Source organism: Dermacentor silvarum, chromosome 11 (genome assembly GCF_013339745.2).
Source record: "Dermacentor silvarum isolate Dsil-2018 chromosome 11, BIME_Dsil_1.4, whole genome shotgun sequence".
Lineage (NCBI taxonomy): Eukaryota > Metazoa > Arthropoda > Arachnida > Ixodida > Ixodidae > Dermacentor > Dermacentor silvarum.
Window position 1 is genome coordinate 23,125,960 of NC_051164.1, and position 18,941 is coordinate 23,144,900.

The window sequence follows — 18,941 nt, forward strand, 5'->3', positions numbered from 1 at the left end:
TTCCTAGCCGAACTTATGCTAATGCAACGCGAATACAGCAGCAACTGACACAGCGAGTGCCGCTCGATAAACGAAGAATTCTTCCGCCAAGAACAGCGTCGTCGAAAACCCGGTACGCTAGGTAATTGACCTTTTCCAAAGGGGTCCTCTGCGCATGCGTGGCGATGGCCGCGCACAGTACGACGGGAAGGACGCGAGCGCCATGTTTTTTTGAGGCTCGCCTGCTCGCCGCTCCGCTGTCGAGCTTTCTTGTCATGCCTCAGAGGTGCGCCGCGGTGGGGTGCACAAATGCCAGCAACAAGCTTCCGAAGGTCAGGTTTTTTTGCTTCCCTGCAGCTTCTTTACACGCAGCGAAAAGAAAAAAGTGGGTCCAGGCGATGCGCCGAATAAATGTCGACGGATCGACGTGGAAGCCTACAGCTAACTCGCGCGTTTGCAGCGAGCATTTCATATCAGGTAAGGCCTCCTGTGCACGGCTTGATAACATTCACGTCGGGCAAACGGTGCACATTGTCGACAATCGCTGCGTTTTGTAGCAATGCCTTTCCTATGCTGTTCCTTTCCGAGCTTCGTCATATCAGATGAATAAGTGTGGTGTACAAGCAAGTGGTTGACATGTGCCGCGGCCCGCTAAGCAGACAGCGCGGTGCTAACGATAACGCGGGCGGGGTGCAATCGCCGCGAATGACGATGCACTGAGTAAATGTTGACGGATCGACGTGGAAGCCTACAGCTAACTCGCGCGTTTGCAGCGAGTATTTCATATTAGGTAAGGCCTCCTGCGCTCGGATTGATAACATTCACGTCGGGCGAACGGTGCGCATTGTCGACAATCGCCGCTTTTGTAGCATTGCCTTTCCTAGCTGTTGCTTTTCGAGCTTCGTCATATCAGATGAATGATGAGTGTGGTGTACAAGCAAGTGGTTGACATGTGCCGCGGCCACGGTGTAAGATATAGAGTATATATCTTACACCGTGGCCGCGGCCCGCTAAGCAGACAGCGCGGTGCTAACGATAACGCGGGCGAGGTGCGGTCGCCGCGAAGACGAAGCGTGAGCGGGGAGATATGTAACGAAATCATTTACATGAAGCCTACGTGAGCGGGTCGAGTCAGAAATTGGGATGACCGAGCCCGACGTGACCGCGTTTTCATGATCTCGACAGACATATCCCAGCCTGACAAGTCGAATCGACCCGCTTCTGTCTGGTTCATGTAAACGCCCCGAATGGTTTTAGTTGCGCATCGACTACTGACGTTTGCCCGGATATAAAGCTAGGTCATCTCTCTGCGTGTGTGATAAAGCTGCGGTGATTGTGGACTGAAGGGTAAAGTATTGGACAATATAAGAACGATTTCTGTTTGCAGGAGAACCATCTAGGTTTCCGGACCACCCCGACAACGTCCCGTCCGTATTTAAGCACAAGCCTGCGAGCCGCCGAGATGCTGTTGTGCGTTTTGAAAGGTCGGCGAACCGACGAAGCACTCCGAGCCAGTCTTTCAAACGTTCTCAGCTTCCAAGTGAGTAATGTTTTTAGACACTATTCGGCAATCCACACATGCGTCAAGTTGAAATAAACCTACTGTAATAAATGGACAATGTCAATAACAGAAGCAGTCATCACTAGATGGGACGGTGATCATTAGATTTACAGCTCTGATTAGTGGTTTAAGGCACAAGTAAAAGCTGTATAGGCGCTAGTTGCCGGAGGTTCAGTATTCTCCGAGTCTATCGGCGTACGGTTAAGCAAGTAGTAAATGCTATTTGTTTACATTTGTGTAGCTTTCCGACTCCGTTTAATAAACTGCAGGGTTCATGCGTCTAGCGCTTTGTGTGAAGACTGTGGTTGTACTTTTTGTTACACCACAAACTCGCCCGACAGTACATGCATCAGTCCAATGCGTACTGCAAGTGCGCAATCATTAATGGTAGTCCTCTTAATACTTCACGGTTAGTTCCTGACAAGCATGTGTACAACTTTTCTACGTTTTAACTGCAGGATTGTAACATTAGGTTTTGTCTGCAGGTCTACACATTTTTCTTTTTTTCGTTCAGATACAAAGCCAGCAACCACACAGAGCAGCCAGCCTTCAGGAAGTAACACATCAATGGTGCCAGCTGTCCCGGACGATCCACCACACCACAGCGATGGCAGCCCAGTGCTGGAACCCGAGGCAGCACATCAACTTCCAAAAACTCCTGTATTACACATTCATTTTGACTCTGGGGAAAATGCAGAAACCCAGGCTAGTGAAGCACCTGAGCATTCTACAGCCAATCTTGAAAGTGGTGCTGCCATGCATGATGCATGCCAGCCCGACAATGTGTCTAGCCTTAGAATAGCTGAACTTGAAGCCCGTTTAGCTAGTGCAGAACAATATAACCTGACACTAGAGTCGCATTTAAAAGCAGCACAGCAGCACACTGACACCTGGAGAATGAGCTACTATGAGCTGAAAGAAACAACACTGTGTCTCTCTAACATGAAGACAGAACAAGACATGCTGTATTACACAAGCCTACCGTCCATGGATGTGTTTAATAACCTCCTTTACCTAGTCGTACATCAAAATCGACACCTTAAAAAGCATGAAGAGATAAAAACGCACAACACCAAAGAGCAGTTGTTTATGGTGTTGGTACGCCTGCGGACAGGCATGCCCACTAAGGAGATTTGTCGAAATTTCGCCATACCAATGTCGACATTCAGTCGCCTTTTCTCGACATGGATTCTCATGTTAGAAAGACTCCTCACAGATATCACTGGCTTTCCATCCCTCTCCGATGTACAGTGCAACATTTCACACCACTTCAGACGGTATCCAAACACACGCATAATATTAGATACAACAGAAATTCGCATCCAGAAGCCTTCAGGGGTGTACGCCCAGAGACAAACCTTTTCCAATTATAAGCATGCCAACACGATGAAGTGCCTAGTGGGAGCCACACCGGATTGCTTTGTGAGTTTTGTGTCTGCTTTGTATGGTGGAGGAACCAGTGACAGGGAAATTGTACAACAGTCAGGTGTACTTGATTTGTTGGAATCAGGCGATGGTGTAATGGTGGATAAGGGCTTCAAAGTTGAAGACCTTCTTCCACGTGGTGTTTCACTTCATATTCCTCCTTTTCGCATTACTGGCGAAGCTCAAATGAGTGGAAAGGATGTTGAAGAAACCAGGCATATTGCCATTGCGAGAGTTCATATAGAGAGAGTTATTAGGAGAATTAAGGAGTTCCACATTTTAGACAAACCATTTCCTATAAACATGCTGGACCTGGCAGATGCAATTTTTACAACATGTGCTTACTTGTCAAACTTTAGAGGACCGCTGATAAATAAGGATAAAGAGACGATAGAGGACGAAGAGGTTCAATGAGCCCCGCAACATGCAGTGGTAGCAGTGTGTCAGAATTTATGTATGTATATGCTGCATGGACAAATAAACTTTAAAAAAATGTGCCAGAGAGGAAGTGCTTTCCATCCTGGTCCAGAATATTCTGGTCCTTCTGGCCATTGGACCAGAATGCCTTTCAGTAAACAGCTTGACATGCAATCGAATGAATGAGTTTGGATAATCGTTAATAAATTTGAAAACACCTTTTATTCTCCTTCATTACTTTCAATCATCTCTTTGTCATGCCATGTCGTTCTTGCCCAAACATGCAATTCTGCTAGGTTTGAATGGACACATTTAATCCTTACAAATGCACCCAAGGAAAAGACATGCACTTTACACTGTAATTCATACATATAATTGCACCTATGTTATTGCATGCGAAACTGAATTGCACTTTTACAGAAAAATAGAGAGCTTCAAATTTCTATATTTAGTGTTGACTGCAGTGCTAGTTAAATACGAAATTTTCAGCATGAAAGCAAGCAGTTTTCACTGTTCAAAGCACACATTTTCTTCTCAACTATCGGGTGGTTGAAATGCTAAAACCCTTACAAGTATTGAGCCTTAGCATTCACCCAAGAACAAAACATGTGGAGCCACCAAATGCTACTGCAGTTTAGAGACACTTGTTTCTTGCTATTTGCAATATGCACTACTTCAGTTTCCTTAATGATAGCTTCATTGGGTCATCCGATGTCTCAGCAATGTAAAAGCCTTGAGCGTACTTTTTGAAAGGCACATATCCGGCCCCTGTGGTATACAGGAAACCCAACCGCCTCATGCGGCGTGTTAGGAGCTCAGGAATGATGGCAGCTTTGTAAAAATATATCAGTGCTTGCAGCATTTCATGCCACACATCTTTGTGAAAATAAATCCTTTCAACAGAGGTACTAAGCAGCAGCTCAGTTCTGTTCGTCCACAAAACAAGATCACACCATGTCTTTCCGGTGACCGCTAGTTGTCCCTGGATTTGAAAAAAATAAGGATGGTCTCTTTTTAAAGTAACAACACCATCAACCACTTGCGAACAAAATGTTTTGTCTTGGCATGCCTCGGTAATGGTCTGCCCTGCCTTAGAGGCAGGGCACTTTACCTCAAGGAGCCCCATCTAAGTTCCATCTCTGACCAAACGGTCTGGTGATGCCGCTATGAAGGGGTAAGCTTCATGAACATGAAGTCCGGTTTCAGAGACCTCAATGTCTTTATCATACAGCTGCATTATTGCAATGTATTTCTCCACAGCGACCGCTTCATTTCTGAGTCCATACAATCTTGGGTCACTTGGTCCAAGGTTCTCTTTCTGGCGAGGATACAAAATGTCTCTAACAAGTCCATCAGGCTTTATGCAGCGCATTATTCTGTGAAAGTTAGAGGCTGTCAGGCGGCCAGTCCTTTCAGCTTTCCACAGTGGGTTGTTGTTCTGGCCGACCATGTCTATGCAAATTTTGGTTCTCTCTGCAGCTGTGAGTGGCACCTGCTGTGCCCAGTAATTTGAAAACAATGTCCAGCATTCCCTTGAGTGGAGGTCCACAATGTCGGCGATGCCACTGGTGTTTTGCACGGGTGCTGGTTTTCTAGCACTGTACCGATTCCACAACAAATGTGGAGCGCACTGTGCCATTCTTTCTCTGAAGTTTTTAAGAACAGACTGTTCTTTTCACTGAAATCCAGGTGGTAGCTTTCGCTTCGCCTTCGCTCGCACGGTCTTGTTCATCACAAGCTTGCGGAATGTTATGTCCGAAAGTGGCAGTGATGGCTGGCGGTTGTGACCTGAAAGAAAAAAAAATCAAGATGCATGTAGTATTCTTTGTAGCCTAGCAGTTTTTGATTTATGGTTTGATTGATCTACCTGCCTATTTGTACCACTGTACTTTTGATTAAAAAGTTGGTGCTTATTCGCATTTCTCATACTTTCTTTTCACATGAACACACGTTCTGTACTGCAAACTGTGTTTGCTGTAGGCTTTCTGCACATGGTACACTAGTTTTTGAAAACGACAGGGAAGTGTGAAGGAGTACAGTTGTTAATATGCAAACAATGATAATACGCGGACCTACAAGCATACCGTTATGCGGCAACTTTACAAAACCACGGCTTACAGACATCGCGAGGTTGTTAAAATAAGGTGCATTTTCGTTTCACAAGAAACTGTTTACCTTGTGTTGGAGCCATCCACTTGCAAGGCATGCCGGTGCAGGATGGCGTCTGAATGCTCCTAACAGCAAAAAGAAGAGCAGCAATGTGTTGGCAGCTTTGACTGAGCCTGCGAGTAGAAACAACACATAAACAACTCATTTTTTCTTCTGACAGTTTAGTTTTCAAAAGGAATGTCGTAGTAGAGTCCTCGGCATGGAATAACAATAAAAGTATTATTAGAGTCAGATCCTAAATACGACTGCTTTACTGGTTTCCTCTGACAGGCTGATAGTATAACTCCAAATCAAACCAGCCCATGCTGTTCTAGCATGTTTAGTTTGTCAGTCGGTAACAGGTCCGTACATATTTTATTGAAGGAAACAACCACGTCCGCATATGTTCTCTGGACAAGCGGATATGTACTTCTGTCCAGTCTCGTCTAGTTAAGGAAGCGACGGACACGTTAAAGATGGTTTTACACCTCGTAAAGTGCGCCCGTGATTCACCTACGCGTTACGGTGGCGCGAGTAACCGCAACAAGCCTTGGAAAAGACGCACTGATTCCTATACAAGCACATTGGAAGTGGCACTCCTTAGTAACAGGACTAAATAAGAAAAAAAATTCAGTACTCACCCAGCAACGCAGTCGCAGTAAGCTCGAACAACACATGTCACATTTTCCTCACGGAGGGCAACGACTTGTCTGTAGTGCCCAGGTTTCATTGAGCAGAGGCAAATGCTCCTTAGGATATGAAGCTCACATCCAGAAGTATGGCGACTGATACAGCATTCCAACCGGTGAATATACTTCTCTTCTTTAAACTTCCAACCCTTTTGCAGCCCGCGGCTAGTAGACGCACCGAAATGGGCTTCAATGACACGCTCACACACGCGCGGCACATGGGTCAGGTCGGCAGTCCACGAGCCGCCTGAGCCTAAAAATTTCTTCACCTCGTCACCAGAAAAGTTGATGTCCATGCTTGCTTCACCTACGACCGAATGGCATACCACAAGACAGCTGCTATTTTTCCTTATTACCACCGGCGCAAGTAATACGAGACACGACAGCACGCAGGCACATGCATTCACAGCCGGGAAATACGGGCGAAGGAAGGGGAGAGAGCCTCAAGTCGTGATTCCGGCAGTCGCCGCTAGAGGCGCGCCGCAGTTCTGGAAAAGGCCCATTGAACAGATACGGCTAGTCTAATGAAAACGTTTTCGAAACGTGTCCACCACTCGTATTTAAGGTCTTCTGCTTGCAACGTTTTATTGCGATAGCAATTATATGGACGCTCAAAGAGGATTTCTGCCGCCGGCGTCGACGTCGACATCGCCGTAAGGTTCCGTATGACGTCAACGATGATGAAATCGTCGCCGCGCGCCGGACGCTGTATGTGCGAGTGAAAGGGCGCGAACGCACGGCGGATAACAAACGCGCGTTATGCGCCGTGCTCCCTGAAGGGCTGCAGAATGAAGCGTCTCGTTCGTCCTTCACAATCACCATATACATACATATATATATATATATATATATATATATATATAGAGAGAGAGAGAGAGAGAGAGAGCAAACGCAACTTCTTCCGTCGCGCGAAAGCCCGTGGGGGTACGGGAGGGAGGGGAGGCGACGTTTAGCTGCGGTACCAATTGCGTATTTATATAAAAACGTTGCGAGGCGAGAAGGTGGTAAAAACTTCCGACACTTATCGGCAAGTAACCTCCGAACCGCTCTCAGAGGCACTGGCAACATTCACCAACGCCGCGCGCGTTCGGTGGGAACGCGGGCAAAACGGCGATGGCGTCGACAACAGTTCTGCGCGTTGCTGGTACTGCTGCATGTCCAAATTTATACAGCTGATAAAACTGCTATCCTTCCTCCTTATAGCTCTCTACTAAGTTGCTGTCGCAATTGATGCTTCGCCTTTCGGGTGAAACTACAACATTTTAATGCGTCGATTTTGGTCAAAGATCTGTTTTACACATTGAATCCATTAATACGACGTTTTGAAGACTTTGTGTGCCACCTGGGTAGTCATAGATTGGCTGGCTTCCATCTTCACAGTAGTGGGAGGACTCTGAATCTTTTTATTGCGATAGCAATTATATGGACACTCAAAAGCAGATTTCTGCCGTCGGCGTCGCCGTGAGGTTCCGTATGACGTCATTTGGAGAAGAAATCGTCGCCGCGCGCCGAACGCTGTATGTGCGAGTGAAAGGGTGCGAGGGGCGCGTCTTTCACGGGGAGTGAACGCACGGCGGAGAACAAACGCGCGTTCTGCGCCGTGCTCGCTTAAGGGCTGCAGAAGTAGGTGTCTCTGTTCTCCTTCACAATCACCATGTATGTAGAGCAAACGCGCCTTCTTCCGACGAGCGAGAGGCCGTGGGGGAGGGGGAGGGAAGGGAGGCGACGTTTAGCTGCGGCACGCAGTGCCTATTTATATCAGAGGCTCCGGCAACAGTCACCAACGCCGCACGCATTTTGAGCGAACGCGGGCAAAACGCCGATGGCGTCGACAACCATTCTGCGTGTTGCCGATGCTGCTGCATGTCCAAGTTTATACAGCTGATAAAGCTAATATCATTACTCCGTATAGCTCTCTACAAGTTTGCTATCGCACTTGATGCTTCGCCTTTCAGGTGAAACTGCGACAGTTTTTTTGTAAAATGTGTTCCCAGCTCAATATAACTCGGCCTTTCTTTATTTTAATTCGGAGCAAACATTTCGATAGTAGTTTCACTGATATACATTGCTTTCGAAGATGCTCACCTAAAGAGTATGAAGTAAGCTGCAATTATGATGTCACATTATTTTAATCTTACCGTTCTTCGTAATGCTAATCAGATAAATAGACGAAATCTGCAGAGTAACCAGAGCAATCACGGAGGCTTTTCAAGATGCCGTATGGTAGCAGTGCTTACATATATTTGGCTCCAACGGTAGTACATTGGCAATTGTTTCCTCATTTTCCATACGCTACCACAGTACAATAACTGGCTTAAGGATTATGCTCCCGTAATGGGTTAGGGCAAATCCTTCAGAAACAAGCAAGCAAAAATATTGTTCAGAAACCGTCGATGATAATTGTCGGTCTAAGCTAATAAACGAAAGCTTCTAGATAGCGCTTCGCTATAATAAAGAATTAAATTATGCTTCAATAAAACTCGTTGTTGGGCTAATTGGTACATGCTTCGTACAAAGAAACGACGACGAAAAGCAGACGCTCTTTCTCTCATTTCGCCTGTCTTTTTCTTAGTGTATTGCGTCTTTTTGTTGTATGAAATTAATGACAGCACAAAATGACAGTACAAAATAAAAGCATCTTCCTATATGGCAAGTTCCTGACAATAATCGCGTATTCATTCGTTATTGCTTGAATCGTTATATTTACTATCACTACATTCTCATTACACGTTATTGCAATTTAAGCATCATTATTTGGCTCCAAGCAACGCAGCATCGCCGTGCAGAGGTGCCTGAACAACAGCAATTCGACATTCGATCGTCTATTCTATACGAATGCTTGATCGAGAAAGTAAAACTTTATTAGGAAAAGGCAAAAAAAAGCAGGAAAATATGGGTGGAGCCCCTAGTCCAGGGCCCCAATGGCTTAAGCGGCTCGCTGGGCTTGGTCCAGGAGAGCCAGCTGATGGTCCTGTTCCTCGTCCGCTAGCCATGCCTCCCACTGCCTTAGAAAGTGTTGTTTTGTATATTTTGTGTGTTGGCTTGTGGAGGTCTTCTGGCGCATATGAGCATGATGTGTGACAATGTAGACTTTTCACCACACCACGGACGTTTGTCTGCGCACGCTTCGCCATGCATTTGTATTCGCTTGTGTATATTAGGATAATTGTTTGTTTGGAGTCGGCGCCAGTCCGTCGCTTGCCGTCTGGTCAATTTTGGATGCGGCCTGCCGATTTCCCGTCTTTCCTCTCTTTGTTGTTCTAAGATATCTCTCGCAGTATCCGGAAAGTCCATACATGGCCGGTCCGACGCTCAGATATTTATTTAGTACTCGAGCTTTTCGATCCACCCTCGTATTTCCCTCCATGCCTTCGTGTGCCGGGCTGTGAAAATTACATAGCTTATTGCCTATGATCCTAATCACCGCCCGGGGTACCGCCCCTGACAGAAAGAGGCGACACGCCGCCTGTGAGTCGGCGAGGTCTGCCACGGATGTCCCTGTGCATTTGGCGTCCTTCAAAGCTAAAGCTACCATGGTCGCCTCAGCCGTTGCCGTGCATGCGGTTTTCACTGACGCCTCTACTACCCTTTCCTGACACGTGGCGACTGCGATGTGTATGCCACATCCAGAGTTGCGTCCGTGTAGTAGACGTCCGGATTGCCTTCGAAACTCCTTCGCAATGCTCGCACCCACGCTTTTCGTCATCCCCCGTGGTACTTAGGGTTAATTTTTTTTTTTTTTTTGGGGGGGGGGGGGGGATTGGTGCCACGGATATACGTGCCCATGTTTCCCTATCTAGAACTAACGTATCCTCTGCGCTATATATAAAACGAACGAGATGCATACCCCAGCCTATTTAGAACAGTTCTCCCTTGTTTGATTTTGCCTAACCTCTCTCTCTGAGACACAAAAACGGCCGCTGCGTGCTCTTGGAAATTGTTGTGCACCCCTATTTTCACGAATGCTTAAGTACACGCGTTATGTCCCACCTGTAGAACAAAACAGCGGCTGTCATGCAACTTAGTTCCCGTTTGACGGTGCACAAAATATCATGCTAACAATTGGTCGTAACGCGTTGCAAAACAATTTCAGGCTACAGCGATACACGACCACGTGAGGCAGCTTATTTATTTATTTAAACCCTCAAAAATATTACGCGCTTAACTATCAAGACGTAATCGTGCCTTTACATGGTATTTTTGACCATATAAAACCCCTGTGCGGCCTACAAATCGCTGATACCCACGCGCGCCGGCAACGCATCCCTCGGAGATGGCGTCGATGGCGCGGACGCAGTAGTAGACGCGGCGCTTGTATCCACCCTGCACCATGGAGGAAGAAAAAAGCATGACGTCACGCTACCAGCCATGTCAAGCGACCGCTCCGTGAGCCATCCCTTTACGCTTTTACCTTTGCTCAGTGTCGACCCAACACATGACCTCTTGGGTTGATATCACGGATCAAGAATCGAGATTTGCCGAGACGTTCTGTGGCCGGTGTTTTTTTTTAAAATCAATACGCACTTGTTCGGAGGCCCCAAAATTTGCCGCGCGTTCAGACGTCACTATCACGTGTTGGGCCGACACGCTTTGCTTCAATCGCGTTGCGCAATGCTCCCTCCTAACTTTTACCTTCCTGCATGCCCTGTACGGAACAGTCGGCGAGGAGGACATCAAGGCAACCAGTGCGCAGGTCCTCGTACACAGCGTGCGAAGCCGCTGTGCCCCCTCGGTCGACCTCCTGCACAATGGTGTTACTATCGGGTGAAGCAAGCCAGAGGACACAATGATGCAGAAGAGACCAATGTCTCAGGGACGGCACCTATCTCGGCTGTCAGAAGCCTTGAAAGTTTGGCTGGTTGATTATTCATGCCTGTGGGCACAGTGCGAAGTAGGCAGGACAGACAGGAGCAATGGAGCAGGAAGACGATGGAAATGACATGCTCCCTGAAAAAGAATGCCCAATAGAAGCATAAAGCGAAGTACATTGAGTGCATCGCAAATGGGCTACATCAGATTCCATTCATGTGTAGGATGTTTTATGATGGATAGACGGATCGCGGTTCTAACTAGAGATTGAGGCAGCATGACTACAATGAGAAATGCGCACCACGAGGATGGATAGCTGTCCACTGGAGGTCGTGCATTTGCTCCCCCATGTTGCATAAGTGCGCGGTTCTTATAAAGCACAGCGATAACCTAACAAGGGAAATTATTGAAGCTGAGAAAACCGCGCAGTTGAGCGGTACCTGTGTGAGCACTCCTTCGACAGCTTGTCGACAAATGAGTTACATTTCATTCAAAGAAATCATCGCCATATATGACTGGCCATGGGCAGCTTTGTGGTTTGTTCTCTTAACGGCAGGATCGAGAGTCGCTTCCTGTTGATGACAGAGAGAGAGAGAGAAAGCAAGGAAGTCAACCAGACGAGTGTCTGGTTTGCTATTCTACACTGGGGGTAAGGGAATGGGGGAATATAAAGGGTAAACGAGGGAGAGTGCGAGCACTGAGTGCACGTGAGACGTTGCACAGGGACATTATAAGCGGTCTCTCAAACCGGTGCACTTCAAGTACTGTACTAGTGCAGAAATGTTCGCATAATGCAACGCCATGATTGTTTTATTCAGGCGTAATTTTGTTCATATACGTAGGTCGCGCGTTGTTTTTCAAACAAACTGTGTTGAGAGTCACATCCAGTCTGTCCTTCTACTTCGTGCTGTGTCTGCAGTCTCCACTCTTAAGTGCCACCGCTGTGCCCATGATGGGCCTCGGAATTCCTGTCACAATATATTGGACTGTTGCTTAAGAGAGGTGCGACGACAACACGTGGACTGGATCCACTCTTTCGAAGAGTGGATCTGGCAGCCGGCCACAGTTGTGCGTTAACGTCTCAAAAGCTTCTGGGTTTTTTTTTCCGCGTGGGAGAACGGCATCCGCCGCAAGTCATGAACTCTTGCCTACCGTTGTACTCCATTTCCCCCAATAGTCCTAAGCACCGTCATCTTCCAATAAAATGTTAATAATAGTATACCCACCAGACGCCTCAACACCCTCTCGCGACAGCACGTGCGTCTCAAAGATTTATATTAGTTGGCGTTCGGTGACGATTGCGCGCCGTAACTCGTGATACAAGAGGAAGTACTCTTCCCATCGGCGCATTGGTATCAGTGGTGGAAGTCCGATCACCAACCACCGAATACCTTGAAAACGAGCATAAGAGACGAATACGACGTTCACCTTAAATAAGCCAATCTGAGCAACCTACACGCAAAAGACCGCGAAGCTTATGTGTAGGCGAGATCTCGCACCCTTAGCAAGCAAGGCAAAAGGTATCTGTTTCGCCACTGCCAGAAGTTTACCATGACGTTGCTAATGCGTCACCATATCCTGTGCAACACGTTCCATAAGCCTTTTTTGTTGTATCTGTACGAAACTGGCCATCATGCTTTATAATAAAGTTCATCCTAATGTTATGCCGCGTGGCAACCCAGACGAATGAAAACAATTCCTTTACTATATTCGAGCCTTTTCAAGTGGTTTTCTATACACGAGTTTCGAACTTCGACTGTCTTTAATTGTTATATGTCATGCATGTTTCAGTGTTCTGCGACGCTTTATCGACGCCGGCGTCTGGCTGTGCGTTTAAAAGGCATCGTCGGGCTGGATTGCTGCCTCTTCTTAGTGATTATTCATCAACGACGGAGGTGCCCAACTGCGTCATGGCCTCTCTTCAATTAGTATTTTTATTGAAAGCAAGGCTTCCTTAGCTCTCTTCATACGGGTTTCGTGCATCTGGGTATCTTGTAACTATTTCCAAACAATTGGCTGTGGCTTGACTCAGTTATGCCTCGGTGTGCGCAGCGAGAGGTACGGTTAATCTTATTGTTTAGCTTGGTTCTCTCTACGGTTACATCTTTATCGTTTAGCTTCGTACGCCTGAGTGTTTAGGTTTGTTTGTTACCTCTCGTTAAGTTATGGATACATTAAAGACTAGACATTTTTAAAGTGTAACGCATTCATTCTGAAAGAGTTCATCTTGTTTTTTTCTCAATTGCCACAAAGACGGCCCGATGGTCGTTGAGACGGGAGGATAAGGGGTTGTCGTCCAGTGACTTGAACATGTTTCTGGCGCTATGCTCATCTGAATCCACTTGCCTGGCCGCTTCGTACTTACGACGCTTCTCGAGGCGTGCGGCTCGTTCTTCCTCGGTCTCCTCGGCTCGCTGCATCCTCTTGGTTTCGTCCCGACGACGAAGCCTGGCTTCTTTCAGTCTATCCGACTCACTTTCCATATATGCCGACGAATTCCACCGAGCCACCCCTTCTATATATACGAAGCAACGCCGGCTCCTCCTCTGTTGCAACGCGGTTTCACTGGCTCCTCCTCTGAATTAATGCCAGATGCAAGCGGCGAACGCTTATAACACAACTGCAGCGGCGGCGGCGCGTCGCCACGCCATGGTAACTCGTACAGACGACGCTGGCGGTGGCGGCGCGTGGCCGCGCCGTAGTAGCTCGAGCAGACGACGCCAGATGGCGCGGCGAGCGGCGCTGCCAGCGGCGGCGGTTGCTAGGCAATGGCTCAGCTCACGGTGTAGTCACTGGCCAGAGCGAAACGGCGAGAATGCGGCCAATGTAGCTCTCGCTACAAAAACAATGCGTCTCTAGAGCGCCGTAGCGAGTCGCAAAAGGTTATAAATTGTAGGTCTTCAGAAGAAAAAAAAAGCGAGGATTAGTTGCAGAGTAGGTCCAATCAACGATGCGGGAGCGATTTGCGTCAATATAATCGAAAATAAACCACATTGCACTGTGCCCCTGTAAAGGGTGCACTGCCGCAAACATGAGCTTGTTGAGGTAAAGCCACCTTACGGCAAACTTTTGGGAAATGGAGCGACTTCACTTGGACTATGTAAGGATAGTGTATGTCAATCGTGTCTGGAAGGCGGCTTCGTCGGTGCTTATAAAAAGTCAGAATTAGTTGCAGAATAGGTCAAAATAACGGTACAGGCGTAATTAGCGACAAATGTAGTCGAAAATTAACCATGTTGCAATAAGCCCCTGTAAAGGGTGCACTTCCAGAGATATAGACACGTTGTGGCAAAGCCACCGGAAGGGACACTTTTGCGCAACGGAGGGAGTTCGCTTGGCCTTAGTAGATCTCGCGCGTAGCAATGGTTTCTGGAAAGCAGCTTTGGTGATTCCCACGTGAAGCATGAATTAGTCACAGAGTAGGTAAAAATAAATGCTACAGGCCTAATTACCGCGAATATAGTAAAAAATTACCCACATTGCACCAAACAACGATTATCTGCGGGATCGACCCACCTGGTCGGTTGGTCAAAAAAAAAAAAAAAGGTGACCAACTGCAGACGCAAAAGAATACAAGGGGCACGTAAGTGCGCGCAAAGTACGATACGAATAAGATCCGAAATTAAACAATAATGAACTATAAAAAATGTCGCAGTTTCACTTAATAGGCGAAGCATTGATTGCGATAGCAACGTAGTGGACAGCTATACGAAGTAAGGATAGGAGTTGTATAGGCCGTATAAACTTGCAAACATAGACATACTGACTAAATTAATAATCATGGTGTCACGCGCGCACAAGCAAACATGAACGCATCTCACTCGATGCCCGTGCAAACTTGCTGTCAAAACGCTGGAGTGAGTAAGGGCGGCAGCGGCAGCAAGCAAATGGACATTCGTGCTGCGTCTCGCATCGACACGAATTAAGCCGTGAAAACACAGCGCAAGGAGGAATTTGTCACCGCTGCAGATGGCTTTCAAGGTACAGCGGCCGGGTGGGAGCGCGCGGCGTAGTACGCGCCCTCTCCCCTCCCTACCTTCCTGTTCAGCTCCCGGTGTCGGCGACCTTCAAGTGACCTTGAGCCAAAAGCCAGAGCCGTTATCCGGGCACTCAAACGAGAACATCCGGGCATCGTTGCGTGAACAAAACGAGATCCCCTGGGCAACCAGTCAAAAGTTAGGAAAATGCGGTCTCTGGCCCCCAACCCCTTGTACAGGACCGCATTACATATTCTAGTTACTGCCCAAGCAAGTTACAAAAGATATTGCTTCCGATTTCTTCCTAATGTTTGTTCACAATATCGCTCATAGTGTAACTTATGGTTCACTGAAGTTTTATTTGTCATTTGCAATAGCGACGTTCAAAAGGCAAATAGAGGGCACCATACAATTGACTCATCTTTTGGCGCTGAGACAGGGTTGTCCTGTGCTCTTTTGAACGCCAGTGGTCACATATGTAGCCACAATCATATGTAGCCAACCAAAAATGAAGCCAGGGACAGTGCCAATGAGTTATTTGGTATTTTTAATTGATTTGTAGAAGGGGGGGTGGTAAAATTTAGGCATGAAGGTGAGTGTTCGAGTGCACAAAAGACAACTCCCCGCCATTTTGGACCAAACCCACAACCTCCGCATTATGCGTGCAAAGTACTACGAATTGTGCTACTGCAGCGCCTGTTCCCACGCCCGAAATCTTGGGAATTTATTTGTAGAAGACAAAGTTGGAAGTGCTACCTAGCGCCACTCAAGGTCATGGCGGCGAATGTGGAACATTCTTTTAACCGATGGCGTCACGAGGCACGCGAATTTTTACAACGAAGCTGTATATGGCTAGGGTTCCGTGTATTTTCTGTGTGCGATGACAAAAATGTGGGCCGATCCTGCTGATTATGCAGAAAGGGTGCAAGCGCAATGGCAGATACCCTTGTGGACTTCGGGTGGCCTCCGGGACCTGTAACACGCCCTTGAACTACCCTGTCACATCTGGTACCCAAAGAGGTCCCAGGCACAAGGGTAAGAACAGAGGTCTTTACGAAAATGTGTGTTACATATTTTGCAAAAAGAACTGTTAATAAATGACCCAAGATACTAGAATTTTGGTGTTAGTTTTTGAGCAGGCATGAAGGTGCGTGTTCGTTTGGCGTTTGTTCAGTATTTGATGGAAGTTTTTCGGGCTGGCATGGAAGTGTGTGTCAGTGTAGTGTGTGCCTGCCTAGTTGTGTTTATTCACTCGGCGGCGATGTGCTCTGCGTAGACGTCGCGAGAGGCTGCGATGGTCTCGCTGACTGCGAGTTTTTTGAAGAGCCGCAGGTACTTCCTGCTGCAGAAGCGGCGCATGACGCTGTCGTTCCTGGCGACCCAGGATCCGAGCGCTCCGACGACGATCGCCACCAGGGACACCTTCACGATAGAATCTTAGCCCAAAAGCCCAACCCGCGTCGGCCATGTCTACGTTCGCGCCGCCCTCTCTTTGTCGACGTTCCAAGCGCTTGCGTATCTAGTTTCCTTTCCCTCCGCTCTCCCGTGGTGGTGGTGCGGTCGAAACGTCACGCATGTCTAGTTTCCTCCCGCTCTTCGGGGCGGCGGTCCCGTCGTCCACGCGGATGTATAAAAGATCAGAAAGACAAGCTGTTCTGCATTTTGAATTGCACTTATTTTCTGTCGCCGTAATGGGGAAGCTGCATACAGTACCGACTCCCGAGGAGCAACGCGCCTACGAAGAGCGATGTCCCGCTTGCGCTAGGCGTTTTGCGCACGATCTTCATCGGCGGTGTTTGCCGCCCGCCGGCGACGATTGCATTCTTTTCTCTGTTCCTGCCGTCGCTCTTCGTACGCGCGTCGCTACTCGGGAGTCCGGACTATACGCGATTATTACGGAATTAATGTAATAATAACAGAGGTGACACCAGAATGTGTGTGCGTACCTATCGTCATGATGACTACCGATCAAGACAATAAATGTTTGCGTACCTTTGTTCCAAATTCTTTGTCACCTCTGTGTCGAGTGCTAAACAGCTTCGCTGGTCATCTACCTTTACAGACTGGAATGGCTCAGGATTTTTTTTTCAGACCAGTCAGCTTACCAACAAACCCTCGTATGGTAGCGGAAATGATAAATCTGCCGGAGATGGGACCCTCAATATATAATGAGCTAGAAGAAATGGAACTGAGTGGCCCGTTTTCGTTAGCAACAATCATCTGCAGCCAACCGACAATGAAACCGTGGACAGTATAGGTGAATTAATTTGCGTTTTTAATTGAAGTGCAAGCCTTTAATGAAATCCCATTATACTTAGGCACCTCCAGTTTCCTCTGCTACGCTACGTGGCTAGTCGGACGTCAGCAGCAGCAAGCTGCAGCGATAACAGGGAGAACAATTAAAGTATGCTAATTAGCGTTTTATTATTATGTTTAGAATGCATGTGATTGCGAAGTGAAAACCAAGCAATAGGGAACTTCTATCTGCTTAGCGGAAATCTCTCCTATAGCACGATTCTAGAGATATCCGTTCTTAAACGCGTTGTAAATAAATGGCACTTAGTAGTGGCATCACATTGTTCAGAATATTATCATTGCTCACACCAAGTTTACTTCTTCTTAGCATAGTTTTCGAACATAACCAAATTAGTTACTGAAGATCATCGTCGCGTCTTTTCTATTCCTGTTATTTAACTTCCCTGCGCAAGTTAATCCGATTTCTCAACAACTTCATCTATTACCAAGAAAAGATGTGATAATCTTGCTAGTGTGGATGTTTGGCATAATAGCTAATCTAGTGTATGGTTTATTTTTGGTCGCTAATTTAGTCAACACAAAGAATAGGTTTGCTTCTAATTATATCGTTGTATTGTATCACTGCCAACAATTAATAGAAACTGCGGAGAACAGACTGTTCAATTTTGTGGTTAAAGGCTGTGGAATTTGCGTCCAGTGGAGAACAAGCTAGTGTGCCCTTTCTTTCTTGTTTACTTGTCTCATATATATATATATATATATATATATATATATATATATATATATTGTAAAGGAGAGAACAAGGACAACACCCGTTCCCTGGGCCGGGTGTTCTATTCGCTGCCTCGTCGTCTTCCTGTCACCCTAGCGCTCGCTGTCCGAGTGCCAGAGCCCAACTGCATCTCTTCATCTTTACAACATATATATATATATATATATATATATATATACATAATTGAAGGAGCACTTCAGTGGGTGTGGTGCTTATTCAGAAGAAGTGGTCCCACGTACGAGAAAGCAACTTTTACTTCCTAGCACATCATCCAGTGGCACGGCCTTCGTGATTGTCAGCTTCAGATTTTACCGCCATACTCTGGTGAACGGGTTAGGGTGTTTTACGTAACCTTAGCCAAAGATTAAACATATGCAAATGCTTCGTAGCTGGACAGAACGAAGGCAATGTTGCTTGCCGTCGCTTGTAGATGTGCAGTCAGCCTAATTAGGTAATTGGTCATAATTAATTATTCAACTTGTCAATTATATAAATTAGATGAAAAGCGTCAATGAGAAAATTGTAGAGGAACATGAAAACTACCGATACAGTGTTCTGTTGCTGCATGCGTGCTACTTAAAAGTGTTTTTTTTTATCGTGAAAGATGCCCGCAAATACACGCAAAGTGCCTTGATATATATATATATATATATATATATATATATATATATATATATATATTGTAGCACGTTCTTTTGCCACACTGAACTCATTTATATGCTTGCGCTACACTTATTCCTTTACTTAATTTACCCTGGAATTGTCACTGCAACTGCCTGCATGCTCAATATCTTCACGCATATCATGTCCTTTATCACGAAATATCACATTTCCCTATTCTACTAAAGGGCCTCTTTAGTGTATACAATGCCATGTTTTATAAAGACAAATAAATCACTGCTACTACC

At 46.6% G+C, this 18,941-nt stretch overlaps 1 protein-coding gene and 1 long non-coding RNA gene across 2 annotated transcripts; one reads left to right on the forward strand and one right to left on the reverse strand.

Annotated features, from left to right (window-relative positions):
* The first annotated feature begins 331 nt into the window (after positions 1–331).
* On the forward strand, positions 332–2,655 carry LOC125941429 (uncharacterized). Its single transcript, XM_049658615.1, has 3 exons — positions 332–456; positions 1,367–1,519; positions 2,055–2,655. Exons 1-3 carry the CDS (start codon positions 391–393, stop codon positions 2,340–2,342), a joined length of 507 nt encoding a protein of 168 aa, XP_049514572.1. The 5' UTR covers positions 332–390; the 3' UTR covers positions 2,343–2,655.
* Positions 2,656–3,542: 887 nt separating this feature from the next.
* On the reverse strand, positions 3,543–6,681 carry LOC125941410 (uncharacterized). The gene is made up of 3 exons (XR_007464248.1): positions 6,172–6,681; positions 5,501–5,664; positions 3,543–4,472 (listed from the first exon to the last, which is right to left on the reverse strand). It is a non-coding gene; the product is annotated as an uncharacterized LOC125941410 (long non-coding RNA).
* Positions 6,682–18,941: the final 12,260 nt, after the last annotated feature.

Bases quoted from the DNA above. Each gene is read 5' to 3' on its own strand.
- LOC125941429 (XM_049658615.1), top strand. From the start codon at position 391: ATGTCGACGGATCGACGTGGAAGCCTACAGCTAACTCGCGCGTTTGCA. The intron at 457-1,366 runs GTAAGGCCTCCT...TTCTGTTTGCAG, and splicing joins CAGCGAGCATTTCATATCAG to GAGAACCATCTAGGTTTCCG. The intron at 1,520-2,054 runs GTGAGTAATGTT...TTTTTCGTTCAG, and splicing joins CAAACGTTCTCAGCTTCCAA to ATACAAAGCCAGCAACCACA.